Source organism: Zootoca vivipara, chromosome 2, assembly GCF_965207765.1.
Source record: "Zootoca vivipara chromosome 2, rZooViv2.hap1.1, whole genome shotgun sequence".
Taxonomy (NCBI): domain Eukaryota; kingdom Metazoa; phylum Chordata; class Lepidosauria; order Squamata; family Lacertidae; genus Zootoca; species Zootoca vivipara.
The window spans coordinates 59,187,419-59,211,740 of NC_142584.1; the positions used below are offsets into that span (position 1 = coordinate 59,187,419).

General features: G+C 42.9%; 3 protein-coding genes across 6 annotated transcripts in view; 1 reads left to right on the top strand and 2 right to left on the bottom strand.

Annotated features, from left to right (window-relative positions):
- The first annotated feature begins 857 nt into the window (after nt 1-857).
- SQSTM1 (sequestosome 1) lies at nt 858-10,551 on the top strand. Its single transcript, XM_035105639.3, has 8 exons — nt 858-1,178; nt 4,546-4,641; nt 6,292-6,527; nt 6,652-6,808; nt 7,075-7,158; nt 7,935-8,164; nt 9,195-9,402; nt 10,232-10,551. The coding sequence occupies exons 1-8, from the start codon at nt 995-997 to the stop codon at nt 10,390-10,392; spliced, it is 1,356 nt and encodes a 451-aa protein (XP_034961530.1). The 5' UTR covers nt 858-994; the 3' UTR covers nt 10,393-10,551.
- A 988-nt stretch (nt 10,552-11,539) lies between these two features.
- MRNIP (MRN complex interacting protein) lies at nt 11,540-21,623 on the bottom strand. Of its 2 annotated transcripts, XM_035105640.3 has the most exons (7): nt 20,210-21,623; nt 17,646-17,705; nt 16,537-16,634; nt 14,765-14,837; nt 13,928-14,061; nt 13,665-13,758; nt 11,540-12,194 (listed from the first exon to the last, which is right to left on the bottom strand). In XM_035105640.3, exons 1-7 carry the CDS (start codon nt 20,267-20,269, stop codon nt 11,676-11,678), a joined length of 1,038 nt encoding a protein of 345 aa, XP_034961531.1. In that variant the 5' UTR covers nt 20,270-21,623; the 3' UTR covers nt 11,540-11,675. The 2 variants fall into 2 exon arrangements, with proteins under 2 accessions (XP_034961531.1, XP_088518129.1); XM_088662003.1 differs by lacking the exons at nt 14,765-14,837; nt 16,537-16,634.
- Nucleotides 21,613-24,322, bottom strand: part of TBC1D9B (TBC1 domain family member 9B) — a 32,386-nt gene continuing 29,676 nt past the window's right edge. For all 3 annotated transcript variants that reach the window (XM_088662001.1, XM_035105638.3, XM_035105637.3), the window contains one exon: nt 21,613-24,045. In XM_088662001.1, coding sequence (XP_088518127.1) covers nt 23,353-24,045 — 693 coding nt within the window. In that variant the 3' untranslated portion in view covers nt 21,613-23,352. The remainder of the gene's footprint in view (nt 24,046-24,322) is intronic.

The window sequence follows — 24,322 nt, forward strand, 5'->3', positions numbered from 1 at the left end:
CTAAAGAGGGATCCGTTCTTTCCTTGAGTTGCAGTGACAGAGCCATCAATAATCCTCAATTAATGAGCTTCATCGTCACTTTCACTTCGGCGAGAAACCAATTTTTGAGGGGGCTTTTTGTTAGCGACCTTGAGCAACCTCCTACCCCACTTCAGCCAAACGTTTTAAGCCCCGGCTGGGCACGAGAGACGGGAAGCTGTCCGAGGCCTACCTCCTCTTGCCCAGCCTCGTATGTATTAGATCCAGCACACAGTGAGTAAGCAAACCACACCGGGCGCAGGAACCGGAGCGGGCGAGGCAGCAGGAGGAGGTTCCACGTCTCGCGTGTTTGTTTAGCTCGCCTTTGCCACCTCCCGCTTCAAAAACCACCTCGCCTTTGTTGCCTGCTTTCCTCCGCCCACCTCTCTTTCTGTAGGCCGCGGACGCGGAGCAAGAAAGTGCTGAGTAATGCTTACACACGGGGTTTGCAAAGGGAACTAAACCGCGTTGGGGAGATCAGACCTCCTCCTCCGAACCGCTCACGAGGAGGCAAACGAGACGCCACCTCCAGGGGCACAAAGGATAATTGGCTTGCCTCCCCCTCTCCCCACGTTAAAAATCATACGACTGACAATGACACTACCCGTGTCCTTGGCGTTCTCCTTCCTGAGCAGCAACCCCGCTCCCCTTTGCCCCCCCCCGCCTCCTTTCATTCCAGAAACAGCCTTTTAGCGCAAGGGTCGCGCACGCCCCCTCTATTATTGTTGTTGTTGCCGCTCCTCCCCTGCTTGTCTCTCTGGGTGGGGACTTTCCCAGCTCAAGCCCGCCCTCTTTGCAAAAGCGCCTATAAGAAGCCCGGGGACGAGTGGCGAAGCAGCAGGCAAAGCAGGCTCGAGGACTGAGAGTGAAAGGAGGGTGCCACGCGGAGCGGTGTCGTCGTGATCAGGTCCGCCCTCCCGCCTTCCTGCGTGAACCAATTCTTGCTGCGCCACTAGATCCAGCTATTGCCGCCGCCATGGCTCCGATGACGGTGAAGGCCTACCTGCTGGGCAAGGAGGAGGTGACTCGCGAGATCCGCCGCTTCGCCCTCGACTCGCCTGCCCGCTACCTGCCGATACGGGACAAGATCGCCGATCTTTTCCAGGGGCTGCTTCGCAATTCCGCAGCCGCCACAGGCGCCTTTCAGATGTACTATAAGGGTGAGTGGGGGACGGGGGGGGACCGTTAACAGGCCACCGTGGTGTTTTATTTCCAACTCCGGTTTTTTATTTATTTGTGCGACAGGATCGCTGCAGTAGCCTTGCACGCAGAAAGGAGATTCCGACTAAGCGTCGGGAAGACAGTACGTCTTCAAACAGTATGTCCGTTTCTGACAGTAAGGTGTTCGACAGCGGAACTGACTCCCACGAGAGGTGGCGGAGTCTCCCTCAATGGAGGCTTTTAAGCAGAGGTGTTGGAGGGATGGCCACCTGTCATGGATGGATTTGAGAATCCTGCATCGCAGGGGTTGGGCTAGATGACCCAACTATAATTCTCTTCCAGCTCTATAATTCTATGATTCCATGAAATCCGGCCTGGGAAACCTTTTTCAGTCACTTGATCTCTGGGTCTGGGGAAAGCTGCTTTGTGGTTCAAGGTACAGCAACAAGGCCAGGGAAAAGGGTGTTTACCTTTAAAAGGCGCCTTTACTTTAGTGAATTGATAGTCCTAAGGCTTTTCATGCTAGATCTTGGAGGCAGGGCTCTGTGTAGCCGTTATTGCTGCCTGTCGGGCTGAAATCAACAGGTCAAGGTTTCCCAGACTAGGTTGTGCAATGGAGAAGCAGTTGGAGGTTCTGTTCGGTGCCTGTGTGCATAAAAAGCAAAGCTAACAATATATGCTTTGCTCATTAACCTTTTGTAGTTGTCACGCCCTTCTGCTATACTCGCTCAAACCAGCGCTTAATCTCTAAATGAAATAAGATCTGGAGTTCCGGTCTCTTAGGAAGCAACCTCCCTAGTCTAGAAACCTTACTTGCGAATGGAAGCTGTCTCTGATAATGTATAAGAAAAGGCACTCTATACTAGTTCGGATGCAGTCTTTTCCACACAGTTTACTCCTCCAGTGTTGAGGCCTTAGCACAAAAACTGCTATCTATGTCTCATTAAACCTCAGTGCAGGTAACAACCTCAATTTACCTGTTGAGGTTGGATGGAGAGAGGGAAGGCACTGCAGTGGCCTTAAGTGCTCCAACTCTAAATCTGGTTGCAGTTGCTCATTGCTAGTCCCACCATGCATACATACACCATTTCATACATACAAATAACCAAAAGTGTGTGGGTGACCCAGTTTTTCACCTGGGAGGGTGGACACTGATCAAATAAGAAGGTTCCGTGTGGTTGCATTATTGATACTCATACAGAGTGCAGTAGTGTGGAATCTTGCTCTGATATGTATCAAGGGATCCATGGCGTGAAACTAACATGTAAACAGATGTATGCTAAGTTATTTTGAATATGCTCTTGAACGATTTGGGCAAAAAGTATGGCACATAGAGGAGTGACATAAGCAGCAGGGTTTCCATTGCAAAGAGGGGACTGCCACTGCAGGCGTACTAGCTACTGGTGTCCAAATTTCTGTTTGGGAATTGTCAACATGTTTCCTGAGGGTGGTGGGATCCCCTTAGTAGTAAGATATGACGTGATAGGATATGGAGCTCATTGGTACTTCTCATAAATTCATTTAAAATAAGTGCCATTGTGTGATGTTGCACAGTGACTTGCAATCCAACTATAAATGTTTGTTTAAGCATGTTTGTACACATGGGCAGAGTTACTTCATACTGGATATTCCTGTAGCAACCAGAATTTATTCTAGGGAGCTCTGCCAGCCCTGTAAGTCTTGCACACTTTTCAATAGAAGTGTTAACCACTCTTGACTATTGGTATGTAAGAATATGAAGTGTGTGAGAACTGCACTGTGTATTAAATAGTTTTCAGAGGCTGATTGGTGAGTACACAAGAGTGCAGAAAACTATCAGACTGTTGGTCCATCTGGCTCAGTATTTCTTAAACTTACTGACTGAAGGTCTAGCCTTTACAGCAGCATTTCTGCATGCAAAGCAGATGCTCTGTCATTCCATTAAGTATTACTTCCAGAAGGCAACCCGGTAATGCCTGGGCTTCCCAATTATGAGGAAAGGTAGCAAATTTATTTGTACCTGCATGCATGTTGTGTGCTGTTTTCAGTCCTGCCTGAAGGTCAGAACTGATTGGCAATGCCTTATTTTTGTACTACTGAACAGTGCATGCTGCTTTTAAGGTCCTCTTGAAAGGAATGCTGATTCCCATTAAAGGAAACATAAACAAAGGCTTTTCTCATCTCAAGAACCAGGTGTTAGGAGGTTATTGTCTGTTGCTGCTTTCATTAACAATAAAACCTCCAATAAAACCTGTCCTGATCTGCCATGATAGGAATTGTAGTCCAAAAACAGCTGGAGGCCACCAGGTCGGGGAAGGCTGCTCTTTTTAGTTGTTGTTTGTTGTTGTTTAGTCGTTTAGTCGTGTCCGACTCTTTGTGACCCCATGGACCATAGCACGCCAGGCACTCCTGTCTCGCACTGCCACCCGCAGTTTGGTCAAACTCATGTTCGTAGCTTCGAGAACACTGTCCAACCATCTTGTCCTCTGTCGTCCCCTTCTCCTAGTGCCCTCAATCTTTCCCAACATCAGGGTCTTTTCCAAGGATTCTTCTCTTCTCATGAGGTGGCCAAAGTATTGGAGCCTCAGCTTCACGATCTGTCCTTCCAGGGAGCACTCAGGGCTGATTTCCTTAAGAATGGATAGGTTTGATCTTCTTGCAGTCCATGGGACTCTCAAGAGTCTCCTCCAGCACCATAATTCAAAAGCATCAATTCTTCGGCGATCAGCCTTCTTTATGGTCCAACTCTCACTTCCATACATCACTACTGGGAAAACCATAGCTTTAACTATACGGACCTTTGTCGGCAAGGTGATGTCTCTGCTTTTTAAGATGCTGTCTAGGTTTGTCATTGCTTTTCTCCCAAGAAGCAGGCGTCTTTTAATTTCGTGACTGCTGTCACCATCTGCAGTGATCAAGGAGCCTAAGAAAGTAAAATCTCTCTTTTTAGTAGCTTTGTATAAATCACTGCCTAAAGCATCGGTGCATCTTTACTAGAAATCAGCTGCTGGAACAGTAATTCAGTTGGTAGCTGAGAACTGCATAGCTTTTCAGTGGAAGGTTACATTTCTTTCATCAGAGCTACCTTGCATTACATAGCCTGCAATCTGAAGCTTATTTGCCTTTAGATTTTAATTCAAGTAACTGAATAAAAGCTGTAAGTCTGTCTTCTGAAAGCACTACTTTGCTATGTGAAATAAATGTGTAATCAAAGGATACTTTGGCACACATGCAGATGGCGCTAGGTAACTCTCTTAACAACAGACTTGCATACAGCCCACAGAGTACATATCGAGTCCAACAGTGTTTTCTGCTGCCCTATGCAAAAATTTCAGGATAAGGCTGAGTACCTGCTGTCAAAGTGAGTTAACTGTTTTCTTATTTCAGATGAAGATGGAGATATGATTGCTTTTTCCAGTGATGAAGAACTGAAGCTGGCCCTGCCCTGTGTGAAAGATGGGATTTTTCGCATTTATGTTAAAGGTAATCTTAGCCAGTTTAGTATTCTCTCTTAACTGCTTTTGGCAGCTAGTGTTTCATGAGAATGGCTGCTACAGGATTCTCACTTGAGAGTAAGGTGAGAATCTATGAACCCCAGTGACTTAATGGGAATTTAAACTGCATTGGCAAAACCAGTCTTGAAAACTAGAAATTCACCCAGACCCAGTACAAGGGTTTGTTTGTTGGCCACTGCATTTAAATCCCTTGAAGTAGACTTTCCCCCATTTTTTATTCCACCCTTATTCTTTCATTGACCATTGTTCCAAGCTATTTTTGACATGTGTGATATTGTTTTTCAACTAATACCAATGTATAGTTGGAATGCAGCAGCAGTCATGAGGTGGTAGAGCCCAGAAACTAGGCCAATGGGAGATTATGCCTTTCCCATAGAAACTCTAGTAAAGGAGATTTGTTGAAGAACTGTAACATGAAGTGTATAGCTGATCCAAAGTTTACATGACCAGGCTTCGTTGTTGTGCTCCAAGAGGCTTGAAATTCCTCCTAACAAAGCTGTTGCATACCAATGGGGCACAAGCCACACACTAAAAGAAAGCTCAGTTGGACAGAAGTTGGCCGTTTCATGCTAGATTTCTGCAAGAAATGAGACATTGCCAGACACATGGGAAAGGGTGAGTATCCATCAGAATAGCATGCTAAGAGAGGAATGGTGATCTAGAAGAGATCTAGAATTTGCCTTCTCTAACATTCCCCAATATTGGAATTAGTGGTTTTAAGCCCTGAAATAAGAATGAGCATTTATATTCATAAATTATGAGCATCCATATTTAGAACATTCTTAAATATGCAGAATGGGTATATATTGTATAACCCTCTGCTTATCATTGTTCCCTGCCCACTCCTACCTTCAGAGCAGATGTTGAAACCCCCCCAAATTGGGAAGGTTAGAATAGGAAAAGTTATTGGTGGCCCTGATGGAAAACTGAGTCTGTTGGTTTTTTTAAAGTCTTAGGATATAATAGAGAAGGCATTTTGCAGACTTGGATAGCAGAGACTGCTGGTGAGCAAAATATATCAGTAACAATAATCTCAGGTTACAGTAAGAGCCATGCTGAGAAAAAGACTCAGTAGCTACTCTCCTTTGGAAATAGGAAAACAAACAAACACGCAAGTCATATGTATCTCTGGTAATTGGAACTCATGGATCTCTTGTCTGCTGGTACAAACTGTGCCATGAAGATTTAAAAAAATCAGAGTTGGCTACAGTAGTTTGTGGTGCAACTTGATAGGAAAACAAAGTTACGATCACTCATAACAAACAAGTCCTTGATGAACTGGGTTGTCAACATTTCTGCAAACAACGCTTCAGTCACTTTTTGCAGAATGTGACTTTTACATTTGTCATCCTCTATATACAAATACTGATTTGACTCTATGTTCATGGTTATCCACACCACAAACACATGGGAGAGAGGTAGTGGCAGACACTAAAGGCTTTTATGAGAAATTGCTTAGTTCACTTCTGGGCAAAACAAAGTTGGAGGTGCAGGGATGAATAAAGTATGCACGCTTCCATTCCTGTCCTTTTACAACTGTCCAGTTCTGCAGCTCGATGGGTATTGGTTCATTTATCTTGGGCATACTTCAGCAACAGCCTGTGTTTGTGTCCTTCAGAGAAAAAGGAGCTGAAGCGTGACCACCTGCACCGCCAATCCTGCAGCCAGGAGCGCCCACCGAACATGGTGCATCCCAACGTGATCTGTGATGGTTGTGATGGCCCAGTTGCGGGTGCAAGATTCAAATGCACCGTTTGTCCCGACTATGACCTGTGCAGTACTTGTGAGGGAAAGGGTATCCATAAGGAACATAACATGATCATGTTTCAGAGTCCATTGCTCCATCCATTTGAGGTAAGTAACATGAGGAAAAAGTAGTCGCCCAGAGGGGGCTGTAAAGATCATCTTGCCTAAGATGAATTGCAACTATTTTCTAAAGTGACAGTTACCCCTAACAGCATGTTCTTTTACCCTTTAGTGGCTTCCCCGAGGTCGCTGGCTTCGTAAGATGAAACATGGTGTTTCACCTTTTGCGTGGATGCAAGGCTGTGGTCACCCTTGTCCTGCCCGCAAGTGTCAAAACCCTGGCCAGGCACAAGGTAGCACCACTTCTCAGAGCGCGGCTCCTGAGCAAGGTATGCGTTTAGTTTTCTGATGACCATAATGGTGATTGTAAATGCAAAATAAAAAGGCAAACTCTGTCCCAAATTCCTTGCTTTCAGGAATTTACTTTTGAATAGATGTGTTCAAGATCTCCTTTAAGAATGCTACATTGAGTTATAAATCAAATCATATTTAAGAGCTAAAAGAAACTTAGTTTGTTAATCCTTGTATTTAATGTTACTCATCAACTTTTCTCTTACAAGATCTATAAATAACTTTTCCCCCTTATTAAAAATAGCTTCTAGCAGTCAATCTCAAGATCCCAATGCCACCTTTTTGAAAAATGTCGGAGAAAGTGTTGCTGCATTTCTGGGTCCGCTTGGTAAGCAGTTGCTTTCATCTGGCTATTATTGCCTTTCATCTATGATTTGCCTTCATACTCTGCATGTGGGCTTTCAGAAGTATCAAATGGTTTAAGTAGCCTTTTTTGGTTTGATCAATTGGGTCTCTTACTAGCTGCTATACAGGACATGTGGGCCTTCTATTTTGCCTTACCCTTTCCTCCCAAATAGTTTTATGTCAAAAGTCTTCTAATACTATGGTTAAGCTTTTGGGGGGGGGAGTGGTCCTAGCAAGTGTTTCATTTGTGTTTGTCTTCTCAAATACTAAATGCCATTACATAGGAGAAACATAAAGGCAAAAGTGGGCATCTCCTGTGCTCTGATTTTGGAGTTTAAGGTGACTGTCCTTCAGATGTATGACTGCACTGTGCAAAGGCAGACTATAAATACTTTAAGCTGTTGTAGAGCAATGTAGTCCAAGGAGAAAGTTGGCACTGCAGGTCAGTCAGCAGTAGGTGAATATTACAGAATAGCTGGCACATTGTCCATCTTCTCTCATATCAACCAGCTATCAGTCTTCACATTCTCCCCAGTGATTGCTCAGTGGGAACATGAAACCTCTGTCCACAATTCCTGGACAAGGTTATTGGAGAGCTACTTTTGTCTGACCTTCAGAATGGGAAACCGTTGCCATTCTAAGGAGGAGGGGGAATCCATCCAAGAAGGCTGCATTCAAATCCCTAGAGATGTAGATGTAGACAGAAACATAGTGATTGGAGATTATTACCAGCTTCCAACTTTTAAATTGTTTTTCTAGGTATTGATGTTGATATTGATGTGGAACATGAGGGACAGAGGAGCAAAGTGTCACCTAGTAAAGAACCTAGTTCTGAGAAGAGAGGTTCCAGTGACCCGACCGGACCAGAAGCAAGTAGCAACAGCAAACCAGCTGCAGATGCAGATACTCTTACAGACCAGCTGCAGGAAATGGCAGTATATTCTCCCGCTACACAGATGGAAGAAGAGGAGGGGAACCTCTTGTCAGAGGTACGAGTATGAAGATCAAACTGTCAGTTCCAAAATGTGCAGTCAGTAGGGTAAAGATGTACACAGTTCACTGTATGCTTGTCGATAAAATCAGCACTGATGCTTTTTATATTGGGAACTTAAATCGATCTTTCATTTTCCTATGCAAGACAGAGTACTAATTTTTTTTAGAGATGGTCATGAGTAGTGGTAATCTTCTAGCCTCTGTACAATAACATACAACAGAAAAAATGTATTATTTCTAAACACACTAAAGCTGCAGTCTTAACCCCACTTAGGTGGGAGTCAGCCCAACTGAATTCTGAGTATGCATGGTTACTTGGCAGGGCATTCTTTGTTCGGTTTTCCTGGTGGACATTAGGCTCTGAAAAGGCAACATATTGTATATTTCTAGCTTCAGGGCTCAGGAAAAAAACCATGCTAGATATCCTGAAAATAATCAAGAGTATATTATTGACCAAGAGATGTTTGGTAAGACAGCATGAAATCCATTGTCACATGTGGACTTCTGCTTGCACAACAGGACTTCCCACTGCAGCTCCCCACTTACACTTGTTCTGGGGGGCCCCCCAGTGTTGTGTTGTGGAGTGTGGAGGTGCTGGAGGGAGGAGGAAGTACTATTGTACACGTGGAAATCTGTCTAGTGTATGTTTTAAAGCCATAGATTAGTAACATCAGCATGTATAGAAGGGTTTAGTTTTAGATGTGAAGCTAGATCTGTAATACACACTGAAGTGGCTAAAATTTTCGTGGAAGATTGTGGTTAGCAATGTTGCATTTGATGTGTTTTCTTGGGCATCAAATGTCTGTTTAGCAGTCATGGAAAATCTTAGAGAAAGTATATCTGCAATATTCCTTAAGGTGAGGGAGGCAGAGAACTTTAGTGTTGGGGATTATAAGTTATATATTGCTCACTGGCTATAAGTGTGTGTGCTATTGGTAAGTAACTTCATTAGGCGCAGGTCTTTTAAGGGGTACTTTGTGTTATTCTGAAGCAGGCTCTCCACATTGTGTTTTTGTGCAATCCCAGGAACCGGCTGAATCCAGCAGCAGTTCAGGGGGAGATGAGGACTGGACCCATTTGTCTCCAAAAGAAGTAGACCCTTCAACTGGTGAACTGCAGTCCTTACAAATGCCAGAGAGTGACAACCCAAGCTCTCTGAATCCAGCTGAAGCTCCCACTAACACAGGACCAACAGGACTGCGAGAGGCTGCACTCTATCCTCACCTTCCACCAGGTAAAAAAGAGATTGGAAGGCTATATACAGCTCTGGCATGTTAGGAAATCAAATCCTGTTTGCCTTGGTTACAGACTAATATTACATGTTACTTGCTGAAACCTGCATCCCCTTACCCAAGAGTAAGTGCCACTGAACTAAGTGAGTTTATGTCCGGAGTAGACATGCATAGGATTGCATTTGAGTCACATCTCTTCTAAAGCTCTTGAATAGTATTATTTACAAGACAACTTGGTCACTTGAACTTGAGTGTGTAGAAAGTTCGTTAGCTGCATTTCAGTATAAGCTTCCATGGCAACATACAACTAAAATACAACAAAACAATAAACCATAAGCCCCAACACTAGTTTATAAATGTCTTTGTCTGTCTGCAGGTCTAATTTGGAGAAGAGCATGTCATGATGATTGTAAGGCTTGAGCAGATATTACTAAAGGAAGTTCTTCAGGAGTCAGGTCTTGAGCTGTTCAGGGCTTTATAACTATCACTTGGGTTGCCAGGATAACTAGAAAGATTGTTACCTAATCAAGGTCAGCCTCAGCTGGTCTTCCTATTGGTAACTTTTCCTGATAAAACTTGTAAAAGTCCAGTTTTTAAAGAACACAACCTAGGGATAGGCAATTGCCCACAGCATAGCTGCCAAGTTTTCCCTTTTCTCGCGAGGGAGCCTATTCAGCATAAGGGAAAATCCCTTTAAAAAAGGGATAACTTGGCAGCTATGGCCCACAGCATCTTAAAACAGCCAGCTGTGGATTTGCAGATTGGGGTGGAAATGTAGGCAAGGTGGTACGGACAGCTGGATCAACTAATCCTATTTCTACTTATTTACAGAAGCAGACCCCCGTCTCATTGAATCCTTGTCCCAGATGTTGTCTATGGGCTTTTCTGATGAAGGAGGCTGGCTCACTCACCTGCTGCATTCCAAGAACTACGACATTGGGGCTGCTCTGGATACCATCCAGTATGCCAAGCAAGCAAAAACTTCCAAATAGCACCTGTGTAACTCATAATTCTTAAAGCAAATTGTTAAGGCTGCTGCAACTGAGTAGCCTACCTTTTTATATATTTTGGCCCCTGCAAGGCTCTGATTGTCTTTCCATATTCTAAGTTCATACTATCAATAAAGATTCACATTAACTTTCCCCACTTAATTCAGTAGTGTGTCTAATTTGTGGTAATACTTCATATTGCAGAAGATACTTGGTAGGTGCCAGTACTTAAAACAATGGATGCTATTAGGCACAAGTTCTGATAGCTGGTCTGGGGTTTTTTTACTCTCAGGTGGTGAATCAACTGCAAGCCTTGCTTTCACAGAAAGGAATGGTTTTGGAAACTTGGCTGAAAGGTGGTTTTGCATTTCACGTTACATTTGTGGCACTTTCTGTAATCGGTTCCTGTACTCAGGACCTTGTATTCCACAGCTGCACAAGCTAAGCAGCAGCTCTTGTGTCTTTAAAGAGGACGTTCTAATCATGGTGAACATGTCAAGGACAAGTAGCAAAAATCTGCAAGTGGGGTTGCTAAGGCTTGCACTGACTGGCTGCAGCTTGTCTGCCTGGGTCATGAGAAATGAAGGCAGCTGACAAAAAAGGGTCCTAGGGTGTGATGGAGCAGAAAAAGTTTTAAATACATAGGCCTATCATTGTTGTGCTTTACCCCATGACCTGAGAATTTCTGTCACGTTCTATGAGACAAGTTAATGAACAGTGACACTAATTTTTTAACTACAGCAGGCATAGGCAAACTGGTCCTCCAAATGTTTTTGGCCTACAATTCCCATCATCCCTAGCCAACAGGACCAGTGGTCAGGGATGATGGGAATTGTAGTCCGATATGTCTGGAGGACCAAAGTTTGCCTGTGCCTGAACTACAGTGTACATACAAGTTTCAGCACCACCTGAGCCAGCATTCCTCCTACTACTCCCACTACAGAACCAGGTACAAGAAAAAAATTCCCCCCTTGGATGCAAGAGAAAACAAAGCTAGCCCCAATTTGGTACTCGGGTGCAGAAAAATGCCTTTTTAGAAATTTCTGCCTATACATAGTATACAATGAATACTGCTTTGCTGGTTTTAAAGTCTTGTCCCGACACCACATTTTTCACCACAAATTATGAACAACATCATACATGTCAAAGATACTGACAGTATTTAAGTACAATCTCCTTTATTATACAACATAGCTTTATGACTTAGGTCAGGCTACAATTTATTCTTCTAAGTCATCTCACATAGACTAATAATGATAAAAGTGTTGGGAAGAAAAAAAGAGCATTTAAATATCATCATCAAAGTCATCTCCTGTAGAAAAGAGGTTTCTATGCAGATTCTTTGAATTTGAGACACTAATAAGAGTATTTACAAAAGAAGATTGCTCTTCAGGCACTTTTTCTTGAAGCACTTTTTCTTGAAGATGAACATTAGTTAAAGGAGGAAAGTGTTTCCTTCTTCCCACAGGTATGTCAGCTATGGGAACATGTTCAATGTTGGAGAACTGTTGTACTCCAGCTAATGGAACGGATGCATGATGCCAATTACAGGGGCTGGAGGTTGCTGGCCTTTCAGCACTTCTCCTTGCAGCAAACATTTGGACTAGCATTCCCTGCCTCTCTTGCATCATGGCAGTTTCATTGCCACTATTACAACTCTTACCAGATAAAAGGAATTTCTCCCACTTTGAAAGTTCAGCAGCTCTTGACTCTGAATCTTTATTCTTCTGGCACACCAGATGCTCTTTGACAACAGGAATCACATTTAAAGATGTATCATCTCCATAGGCTGAATCTTTTCTGTTCTAGAATAAAATGCAGGAGACTGAAATAATCGGAAATGCCAGATTGCAAATAAGTAAAGTTACTCTTTATTTGATGCACGTGTAGCTCTTTTGCTCTGTTGCACACTCGGCTAGACCGCATGGGTTGATCTGTTCTAAGGTGGGTAAGTAAGTGGTCGACCTATCTGCAGGGAAGTAACAGGCATCACAGGTGGTGGTACTGTTATTAAGACAGAACATTCTCCTTAGATTCAGAAAGCAACTGCACAGCTTGCTAAGAAGCCTTGCTGAAGCAGAACCAGCAATGGTTTCTGCAAGGGCAAGTCCAGTTTTACAAACCTATTAAGAGTTCTTTTAGAGTTTCACCAAGCATATAGAGGTGATCTGGTAGAGAATAGGGATCAACAGACAGTTCTCTGAATGGACAGATGTAGAAAGCAGAGTCCTTCAAGGACTGGTATTGGGACCTGTGCTTTTTAACTGGTTCATAAGAGTTAGGAATGAACAGTGAGGTGGCCAAGTTTGCTGATGATATTAAATTGAGACTTAGGCCACTGGCTGATCCTGCAGGCTTTTCATGCATTCTTTAAGTTGATACTCATTGACAATCTAGCTCTTCTGCCTCTCCTGGTATGCCCCGCGGAGGACCTTAAGGTCCACAAATAACAATATTTTGGAGATCCCGAGCCATAAGGTGGCTAGATTGGCCTCAACTAGGGCCAGGGCCTTTTCAGTATTGGCCCCGACTTGGTGGAACGCTCTCTCACAGGAGACCAGGACCCTGCGGGATTTGACATCTTTCCGCAGGGCCTGCAAGACGCAGCTGTTCTGCCTGGCCTTTTGACCACTATGTTTTTCCTCCCTTATGGTTTTTATTTGGGCCATTTTAAAATGAGGCTGCATTAAAAAAAAATCTAAAAAAATCTGGATTGTATTTTAATCCGCATTTTAATCGATCGTTTTTCTTTCTTTTATGTTTTCCTGTGATCTTGTTGATGTCAGCCGCCCTGAGCCCAGCTCTTGCTGGGGAGGGCAGGGTATAAATAAAAATGTATTATTATTATTTCCCATAGCAAGGTTAACATTGCATTCTGTATAGGTGTACACTACTTACATGGTGGAAAAAAATAGAGTAGGGCCTCATATAATGGCTGTAATAACCTCTACAGGCTCACTGCATGATAAGTATAAAGCCAATTCACTGGCAATGAATGCTGTAAACTTGATTTGCCGGGCAAAAGAGTTGGTTAGGATATGTATATAAGAACACCACCTTGCACTTTCAATGAGACTTTGATTATACTGAAAGTGTTCACTAATGTAAGCTCCACTCATTTGGTAGGCTGCTTTGAGAAGTGCTATGGTAGTTAGGCAGATATGAAGCAACAAGGCAGGGAATACAACATGAGTGAAACTTTTATGACATTTAAAAGAGGGTCCTGTCATACTATAAAATATTAAGTATTTGCTATCTTGGAGAAAGAGCGATACCTCAAAACATAGGACATCCTTTGCAAATCCAGGAGCTCTCCTTTTTCTAGACCCCTGGGAATCACTGATGTGTAAGCTGGTCTTCTGACACTTCCTAGCAGGTGCAACAAAATTAAAAGTGGTCCAATGAATTCGCACAAAGCATGGAAAGAAAAAGCAGGTATCTCTTAGATGAACCTTGTGATTCAGTTATAGCATTCTGGCATGTTCAAACAAGGCACCATTACTTACTATGTAAAAATAAGAAACTACTACATATCCACCTTAGTGTGTTCTTGAAAGAGTAGCTCTGTTTTTCTGTATGCACCATTATCTCCTCCTCATCTTCCTTCACTTGCTCTTCACATCTTCCATTGAGATATTTAGTCCAGCGGCTGACCAACTTTACCTTTTCCTCCTACAAAAATTACAGAATGTCTTATCGAGAGTCATAACTCGCTATCCATCTCAGACTAAATGCTCTGTTGCTTTAGTGATCTGCTTTAATCATAGCAAGAAACCTGATGATTATTTTTATTAATACCACTGCTGCTACCGGTACTACTGTCCAGCCATCTCAAGTACCAAGAAAAGCTGAATTTGGTGAATTAGGCAAACTCAGATGCATTTATCCTGGTTTTGCTTGTCATGCAGAAGGACAACAGCTATGCAGGGCACTAGATGGTTTCTAATTAGTACCCTAGGCTTCTAAGATTTCATTAGGAACTGCCTGTGTTTCTTCAAGCCCATCCTCATAACTATTTAAAATGAAAGCATGTATGCTCAGAGAGCTTAATTCTGAACCCAATCCAGAAGAACTGTGTTCCACACATTTTCCTGTGTTCTGAAGAACCATGACCTTTTTACACAATCCTGCTAATATGCAATTTGCTTCAGTAAAAACAAAGGTTGCCGCCCAACGTCACATGGAGAAATGGGTCCTTACTTAACTAAACAAATGGATAAATTACACAAAAATAAATCCTGAGAGTATCGGGGGGGGGAGGGGGGTCAGCTGAACCGTCATCTCCTTTCCTTGATTTGTATTTTAAGGGCTTGGGACTGGTTGTCCTTCAATTTTGGCTTTGAAGATACACTTTATTTAATCCAAAGGGGTTTACCTGCCCGCCCGAATTCTCTTCCAGTTTAACTATTGTGTTCTCACCATCTCTCTTTATTGGTTCTTCTATAGATCTGAAAATCAATGCACCTAATGTTATATCACTATATAGATGTGTGTGTTATAGAGTTCATATGTACTGAAATGTGAGCACAAACTGCAAAGCATCAGATCTCTCTCTCTCACCCACATGATCAAGGTGTCTCCCCTGCCTGGTAAGTATACAGGTAGAGGACATCACACACTATCTGCTGATTTCCCCCCTGAGGAAAATTTATATCTCCAATTCTTTTAGAGGAAAGTTTTCCTTTTATTTTCTGTCATTCATTGTAAAGACCTTTAACTAGCTATCTATATATAAATGTAGGCATTGCGTATGTAGAGGTCACAACTGCTGAACTGTAATGTAACAAATTTGGTCACAACGTTCCATGCCCATCAGTGAGAGACCTGGCATAATCTCCCCCCCAAAAAATCAAACCTTTCATACCTAAAATAATGATTAAACACTCAAAAAAGTGGCGTCCAAATTAGACGTCACCAGCAGAAGCTCTGAAGACTCCAGCAGCATTCAATAGAAAGGCAGATCGCCCACTGCTGCCTTGAAAGCAGCGCCACCAGATGACATCACAAAATTCCACAGCAACCAACTGAAAACAGGCCTTTTGCAGCAACAAGGCCCAACATTGCCAAGTGGAGGTAGGGGCCTGCCTGGGGTAGGGGTGCCCGAATAGGAGGAAGGGATAGGTAATGGGTCAGAACAGGGTGGGGGGAGACAGGGATGAAACCTGCCCTCTCCACAATATATCGCCTTGGCTTTGCAGACTAGGCAGAGTAGATTCAGGGGCCTGCCTGGGTGAGGGATTGGGGGGGGGGGCAATAGGCTGCAGCATAGAATCAACTGAATATGGGCCTTTTACAGGGCCGTGACTTTGGGTAGAATAAATGTTATTTCAAATAACACACATGGGTAGGGGAGTCAGGGTTGGAACAGGGCAAAGTTTTACAGAACATGCGCATTGGGGGAGTGATTGTGTGCAAAATGAACGGGTCACAGGGATAAGCCGGGGGGGGGGTGGATGGAGGAGAGGGGGGAAATCACAGGGATAAGCCGGGGGGGGGGAAGAGGGGGCATAATAGGCCATGGATCAGGACAGAGTTGGGGGATTCACAGGGATGAGGGGGCAATCACAGGGATAAGTCGGGGGGTGAGGGGAGGAGTGGGGGAATCACAGGGATACTTCATAGATCGGCACAGGGTAGGGGAAATCACACAAATAACCTACAGCAACATATGGCAGGGCCAGCTAGTATACAATAAAAATTGACTTGACTCTCACCCACATCCATACCTTTTAGAAAATGCAACTATGGTACTTAATAATTGTTAATAATGGAACAAAGGAAATCTGATACAACATGCAATGAAAAATGTTAAGATGGTGTGCATAAATCCCACTAGCCAAAACAGTACCTATGGTCTCAACAAAACCTCAACTACTGCAACAAATAAGTTTAGGCAGCTGCACTGCAGTTGACTATTGTAGAATCACTGAACATTTCTAATTACAGTAAAATCCACTGGGTGATAGATGTACTCAGAAGACACCCACTGAAATCAATGGACTTAAGTAAACTTAAGTCCACTAATTCCAATGGGTCTACTCTGAGTATGACTTTGCTCGATGCCACCCATTATAGGTAATTTAGAATGAAAATTATAATGCAAATGTATACAGACACAAAACAGCAAATAATCAGTTAATACCACACCTGAGCATTTCCGTAGGTCCCTGCTCTACTTGTCCTTGTAGCAAATTGAGTTTTTGTACATGGCGCCTGCAATCAGATCCAGAACCCTGACCAAAACTCTAAAGTAACAAAAGTTTTGTTAACACTTATTTTCACAGTTCTTTAATGTTATATTGGCAAGGAAATATCTGAGTGGCCCTAGTTCCAGGGAAATTACTTAATAACGGGCACTTCCTGCTTGTAAATCTGACATATATACAACCTTTTGCTTTAGCAGGCTTGCACTGTACATCTTATCACTCCACACTTTAACAAAGAATGCAGTATACTCTTCTTTGTGTACTTTAACCTCCACATAGCTTATATGATCAGAATAATTACTACAACTCCCTTCTTCCAACACATGTTTTATAGTAGCTCTCCTATAGTACTATATTTGGATCACATTTTTATCAACATGATAATGTATTAAAATAATAATAATTATTATTTATTATTTATACCCCACCCATCTGGCTCGGTTTCCCCAGTCACTCTGGACAGCTTCCAACAGAAGAATAAAATAATCGATTAAAGATTAAAAGCCTCCCTAAACAGGGCTGCCTTCAGATGTCTTCTAAAAATCTGGTAGCTGTTTTCTCTTTGACATCTGATGGGAGGGCATTCCACAGGGCAGGGGCCACTACTGAGAAGGCCCTCAGCCTGGTTCCCTGCAACTTGGCTTCTCGCAACGAGGGAACCACCAGAAGGCCCTCGGCACTGGACCTCAGTGTCTGGGCAGAACAATGGGGGTGGAAATCTCTTCTAGTTGAGGAGGTACAAGAAAAAATAGAAACACTCTACTGCTTAACCTATTTTTAACACCAGATTATGTGAACAGATTCCTATTGCAAGATAAGGAGATTTTTTTTAAAAAAGAGATTAATGTGGGCAACATAGATTTCTAATACTAATACAGCAAAATCCTATTCATGTCCACACAGCAGTAAGCCCCGCTGAATCCAATGAGATTTGTTCCCAGTTAAGTGTGCGTAGGATTGCAATTTGAAAATCTGAGGAAAAAGAATCCACCTACTAAAAAGCCAGTTCATTGATAGCAGGACTTAAATAAAGGAACTGTGGGTACTCACCTTTAGAACTGACTGCTTTTCATCACATACTTTGCAATTCCATTTTTGGCTCTTTTTAATCTAAGACAGAATTGCAGATATAATCCATTAATAACCCACACAATTCATATTACATGGGTGAAACATTCGCCACTGTGCATGTTTCTATAAATATTCATCGATTTTCAACAGAAGCCAAGTGTGTATTTTAAGGGGCTCAAGGACAGGTCTATGATCAGAGTGTTGTGTGTACTGTGCACTTATATTTATATCAGAATTGTGCACCATCATTTGAATTCTTCACCCTGTCTGAATGATGTCAACAAAGTTAATTGTTATTGACTTGCTTAGCTTGCCAAATTACTGCATTCTCACTGAGAAGAATGCTTACTTTTCCACCCAGTAAGTACTAAATACCACATTTGTGTGGCAAAATCATGGAATAGAGAACACCTGGCCATAATTCAATCACAATCCATAGATTTAATGGTCAAAGGAATCACAACTCTTTACAGACGAAATGCAACAGTGACCATTCTACAGATTGGGGCATGTGCAAGTGCAACACAGGCTACAGTTTGCTATAAGCCACATCTGACTGCCTTGCAGTCATTGCATTTTATGCAGCCCCGAGTTCCTCCTATTCTTCCAACCCATCAGCATTTGTTCCTTCCTGCTTGTTTCCTCCTTAATTTTGGCCACAGTTAAAGCTGAAGCAAGACTATCTTTATTCTGGAAAACACATCCAGAATAATACTGTCTCTTTTTGCCCCATCCACTGCTAACATCCATTGACGGATTCCACCCAAGGTAATGTGGCCTTTGACAGAAAAAAGGTTGCCGCACTCATGCTTTGACCAGGGAGCAGGAGCACTGCAGAGTGGCAGAATAAAGAGCGGCAGTGGCAGAATAAATAGCTGCAGCTGGTTCAAGTCAAAGTACATGGAAAGGCAAATTTAAAAAAAGGAGTTTCTAGCCCAGTGGTTGCCAAGCTTTCTTCCACGTGGACCAATTGAAAATTGCTGAAAATTGGCAGCCCAATTAATGTTTCTGCCTGTTGCAGCAATTGGTAATGTACTGTGCTAAATGCTGTATGATTTTAAATTGTACTGTATTTTTATTGCTTCTTTTATTTCCTATTTTATGTATGTTACTGTATCACCACAGAATTCAAATTATAATACAATAAAATACAATATACAGAAGCAAAATAAATACAATTAAAAATCAATGTGAGTATATAACATGCAATGGATGTGCCATTTCTCATCTTCAAACACAAATCCAGAGACACCACAGACCACCTACCATTTTATGGCTATGTCTTATTTTCGGAGAAACAGGATAAATGAAGCTCATGAACCACAGGTGGCCTGTTGACCAGTTTGGGAATGCTTGCTGCAGCCAGTGAATGATGCACAATGATTTGATGGTAACACAAGATGCTGGTTTTTAGTACTATTTTTACTTAATTCATCAATAAAGACCACTGGTCTCGAAGAAAGGTAACACCCACCCACCCCCCACTTGGTATTCATTTTGGTCCATTTCAGTTAGCAATAACCTTTGTGTAACTGTAAAGTAAAGGTACCCCTGAACGTTAGGTCCAGTCGTGACAGACTCTAGGGTTGCGGCGCTCATCTCGCATTATTTGCCGAGGGAGCTGGCGTACAGCTTCCAGGTCATGTGGCCAGCATGACAAAGCCACTTCTGGCAAACCAGAACAGCACACGGAAATGCCGTTTGCCTTCCCGCTGCAGCGGTACCTATCTACTTACACTTTGACGTGCTTTCGAACTGCTAGGTTGGCAGGAGCTGGGACCAAGCAACGGGAGCTCACCCCGTCGCAGGGATTCAAACCGCCGACCTTCTGATCAGCAAGCCCTAGGCTCAGTGGTTTAACCCACAGAGCCACCTGTGTCCCGTTGTGTAGTTGTGTAACTGTAGTCAGTGCTTTTTTTCCCTGGGGGGTATGTGCAGGGGTACGCATGTGGCATAACCCTAAACATTTTGTTAATCTTTGTACTTTTGTCCATTTACTGTATTTATTTCCCCCGATTTGAACTATAAAATGGTGATTTTCTTGAGTCAAAGTAAGAGTACCCCTAAACATTTTTTTCCAGAAAAAAAGCACTGATTGTAGTGATGGAAATGCCCAAGTTTGCCCAGATGGCAAAGTCAGCTTGCAATACCTCAACTTACATCCTTTGACCACCTTTCGAATTACTTTTAGCGTCCTGCACGGGACTAGATGGCTCTTGGGGGTCCCTTCCAATTAGGGTTGCCAGACTCAATAGTGGACAGGACTTCTGTGCCTTTAATTGCCCTGCTCTCTTTTGAGTCTGGAAACCAGCAGACCCTTTGCTTGGAAATTAAACAAAGCGTCTGCTGGTTTCTCTTTAAGGTTTCCAAACTAAAAAGAGAGCAGGGCAACTAAAGGCACAGAAGTCCTGTCCTCTATTGAGTCTGGCAACCCTACTTCCAATTCTACAACTCAACGGTTCTGTGAGCACGAGGAGGGTAGAGCTCGGGTTCAAACAGCCCGCGCGCTCCAGCCGGCAGGTCCCGCTCCCCCGTGACCTCACCTGCTGGACTTGGAAGACGTTACAGAAGCAGCACCTCAGCACCTGACACTGCTGAGCCATCAGGGACACTGCCCAGCAGAAGAAGAGCAGCTCTCAGCGCAGCTTCTTCACTCGCATGGGAGAAAAAAACACACCTTCCATCTCTCCCAGGGGGCGCGAAGGACTGGCGCAGAAAAGCAAACGCCTCAGCAGCAGCAGCACACTTCCCGCTTACGTTCCCTTTATGCCCAAACATTTGGCGGGAAATGGCGCACGACGCGCAGATAAGCTCCTCCTATTTCCTACGGCTTTTCATTGGCCAAGCCGCACGCCGGATCTAATTGGGATGGGCGGGGACGAGGTTCCTCCATCATCGAAGGGCTCCCTTTGAGAGGCGGGGTTGTTTTGCCCGCGGAGTGAATTGCCTGGTTACCTTTGAACCCTCCGAAGGCGTTTGGAGGTGATAAAAAGCAAAACAGTTGTGTGCAGGAGGTAGCGAGAAATCCAGGATAATTACCTGGATAGTAATGAAGAGTCGGACACGACCAATCGACTAAACAAAAACGAGTATCATCATCCCCATTTTACGGGTGGGAGGGACGAGGCTGAGAGATGGGGTGGGTCAGGAGGCTAAGAGTGGCTTACGACAATTATCCTTCATGTAGACTTTATACCCTGGTAGCCGGGTCCCACGTTTTCCCCATTCCCCTCCAGTTTGTCAGAGCAACTGATTCATGCATCCTTTTTACTTTGTTTATATGCCATCTAGTGGGCAGACTGAAGATTTGACATTTCTTTACATCCCAGTTTGTGAGGCTGGCACTATTTCTGTAAGATCTCTGCTTTATAGGCTTACATATGTTCATTACTGTACATTTGATGAATGGTAGCTGCATGTATCAGCTGGTTCTGCTGAAACTTTTTGCATTTGAGACGGTATCAAAATGTTATGTCTAGTGGCCCATTTCTGCATCACTTGATGCTGCAGTCATCAAGTGAAGGGATCATAGAATCATAAGACGCTTGTGTAGTAGCCAGTTACAAGCAATTCCTAGAGTCAAGATGATTCAATGCCATTAAACATATTCAAGGTCTTCATTACAGTGCTATTTTTCTAGAAAAAGAGGTGCCAAAACTCAGCATGAAAACCTCCCTCATTCTCTTATAATGGCAATGGCACCCAATTGAGAGGTGCCGGAACTGAATTCCAGTTGAAAAAAGCCCTGCTTCAATAGCTTGCAAGTTTTACTTCTGCACACACAAGAAAACTTCAAAATTGCTTATGTTTCCTGATCACATGGCTATTCATTTCACATATTCTTCCCGAAGGTCATTGTTATGCATGTGAAAAAATGAGGAACTGTGGAAGAGAACAGGCATTTTTAAAAAATTGTCCTGAAGTTGAAATAAAGGAAAAAGAAGTCTTATGTGTGATTCTGTTCATTTATTGAATACATGATTGATCAGACCAAAAACCAATGTAAAATCACATGTATTTGGTTTTTTTTAAAAAAATTACAATAAATTACTGAATTAGTAAAAGCTCTCCAGGCCCATGGCTAAGAAGACAGTCTTAAAACAAATACTGGTTGTGAATACATTACAGAGTACGCCACAAAATTGTAGTAACACTGGGTATTGCACCATGTGGTGTATTCCTTGTATATTCCAAGGTTACTCTTGCTCTTTCTGAACTGCCAGTATGTTCCATACTCATCACTGGTCCAACAACCGCCACACGCTAGCATTCACACTGTTTCAATGGTGCTCATATGACCGAGTAAAATAATTATGCAATGAGATGAGCAGGTATACAAATACTGTATAAACAAATATAATAGTGCTTCTTTAGAGTGAATGCCTTCCCATAGGGAAGTTCTCAATCCCAAAATGGAGCTCCAGTTTTCCTCAGGCCTACAACTGATTCTCAGAGCACAGATCTCATATCCGTACTCTATGCCGCTGGAAAAGAGGGTTGTCTAAACACCACACAACATTATAAAGTAGGTAACAGACACTGTTAGGAGGGTATAACCAGCAAGATTCCTATGGTGTGGAACTTCTGGACCAGCATGTAGCCAGTAGGTTAGTTGGTTCAGATGAACTGGACTAATCTCTCTGCTTTCTGCTTAGTCCTAAACTGTGTACACACTTGCATTACTTGAGCCCAGCACACACACAAAAGCAATAGATCCACTTTCCACCATGGTGAGAAACAGATCAGATAAGCAGCCTGTACAGTGATGCAAGTCTTCTATGATAAGTAGCTTACTGGTGTAGGGGCTTAGATCTTCCATGTTATTAACTTCTTCAAACCCCACATTTCTGAGCCCTTGTACCATCAAAAATTATGAAGTAAACACTCTAATGCCCCAAAGCACCAAGAATTGTGTTCTTATCAGTCTCCATAGCTTTTGCAATTCTCAGTGCTGCTTTTTCCCCCCTCAGGGAAATTAAAACAAACAAAAAACAAAAAAAATCACATGGCACTGAAGAGTTAAAACTGGGCTAAAACATATTAGTATGCATCTTTCTTGGGCAGTGTTGAAAACCACAAGCTACTGTGATGGTATATCATCTGGGATAGAAACCAGCTGTCCCAAGACACTGGTACATTCTAGCTGCAGGATGCCAGGCGTAACAGAGCATAACATCCTTTACATCTGACTAGTTATTGCGTAACATCTAGGTTCCTAACAATGCTCTCTCAGGCAGGCTGGGGATCTCTACAGCATTTTGATACATGGCGTTAAGGTCACAGGGAGGCAGCCAAAGATATAGAGGAAAGAATTCAAGCTAGGCTGCATTTCTTGTGAGCAACTACCAAGGAACCTAAAGCAATAGTGTGACTGAAATCAAGCTTCATTAAAGAAAGATAGGCAGAGGCACACATGCATAATTTACCATAGTAATTCTAGGTCACAGAGGCTATTAGGTTCTAATGGCTTTCATGCTTTTGAGAATGTAATGTAAGCACAGCAAGCAAGGTGTCCTCCAGGGAGGTATCTATACCAAAGAGTCATTGTGATAAGTCCCTTACTCAGCTGAAGAGACTTTAATTGTTGGGTAGTTGTAGGTGTTGGTAAAAAACAAAAAACAAGTGTCCAGCTATCTGCTAGGTTTCTAGTTTTCCTGCCTCTATTATTTACACCTCTCTCTTGAGTTCAGCCTGATACTGAGGTAAGTTCATAATCACTGGATGCACTGAACTGCCTCTCCACTTTCTTTTGTTCCTTGATCTTCTGTGCAACGTCAACTTTCTTCTCAAAGTAGTTTACCAGTACTGTCTCTGTAAGCATGGAGGCCAAGATCTGTTCAAAGGAAATGGACCAGTCTGTGTCAATGGTACTGCCATATCGCGCAGCTGAACTGCCCGCCTCACAACCAACCAGCACTGTATCGTCTGCAATATCTTCGCACTGCAGAGAGCCTGTGCTGACCATGGAGTATGAAGACATGGACATATCGTCTTTAGTTTCATCATCTGAAAACAGCTGTATTGGAGATCCTGGACCCTCACCACCTCCATCTACCAAAATCTGGTTTTCCTGTTGCTGTTTCTCAACCTGAATGTCTCCAGAAGCTTTTTCTTCTGGAGTAGCTTGGGAATACTGCTCCACAGTTGAATTCTGACTCTGGTCAGATGTTGGAGACTCTTCTTCACTTACTGGGTCCTGAATGCTGTTTGCTTTTAAGTCATCAGCTTTCTTAGCAGGCTGGTGGGAGAACTTTTTGCCTACTTCCCCAATGCGCAGGAGAAGGCTGGCAACGGTGGCAATGGCATGGTACAGCTCTTGCTCCACGGGGTCTTCACTGAACATATTGTAAAGGGTCTTGCAGAGCTCTATAAATTGCTCCTTGAAAAGAGACAGATGCACATTATAACAACTGCTTAGAGTTTAGGTGCAAAATATTCAAACTGACAATGCTGCAAAACAACAAGCTTACCAGTCACAAATTCAAATAAACATTTTTTTTAATCATCTCAAGCTAACAATCATGCTGACAACACAGAAAATGTTCCAAAATGTAATGCATTTCCACTTGAGATGTGCACTAATGTTTCATATATGAAAACTGAATGCAAAGAACCAAAATTGGCTGTCTTTTAAATGTTATTAAGTTAACTTGGCT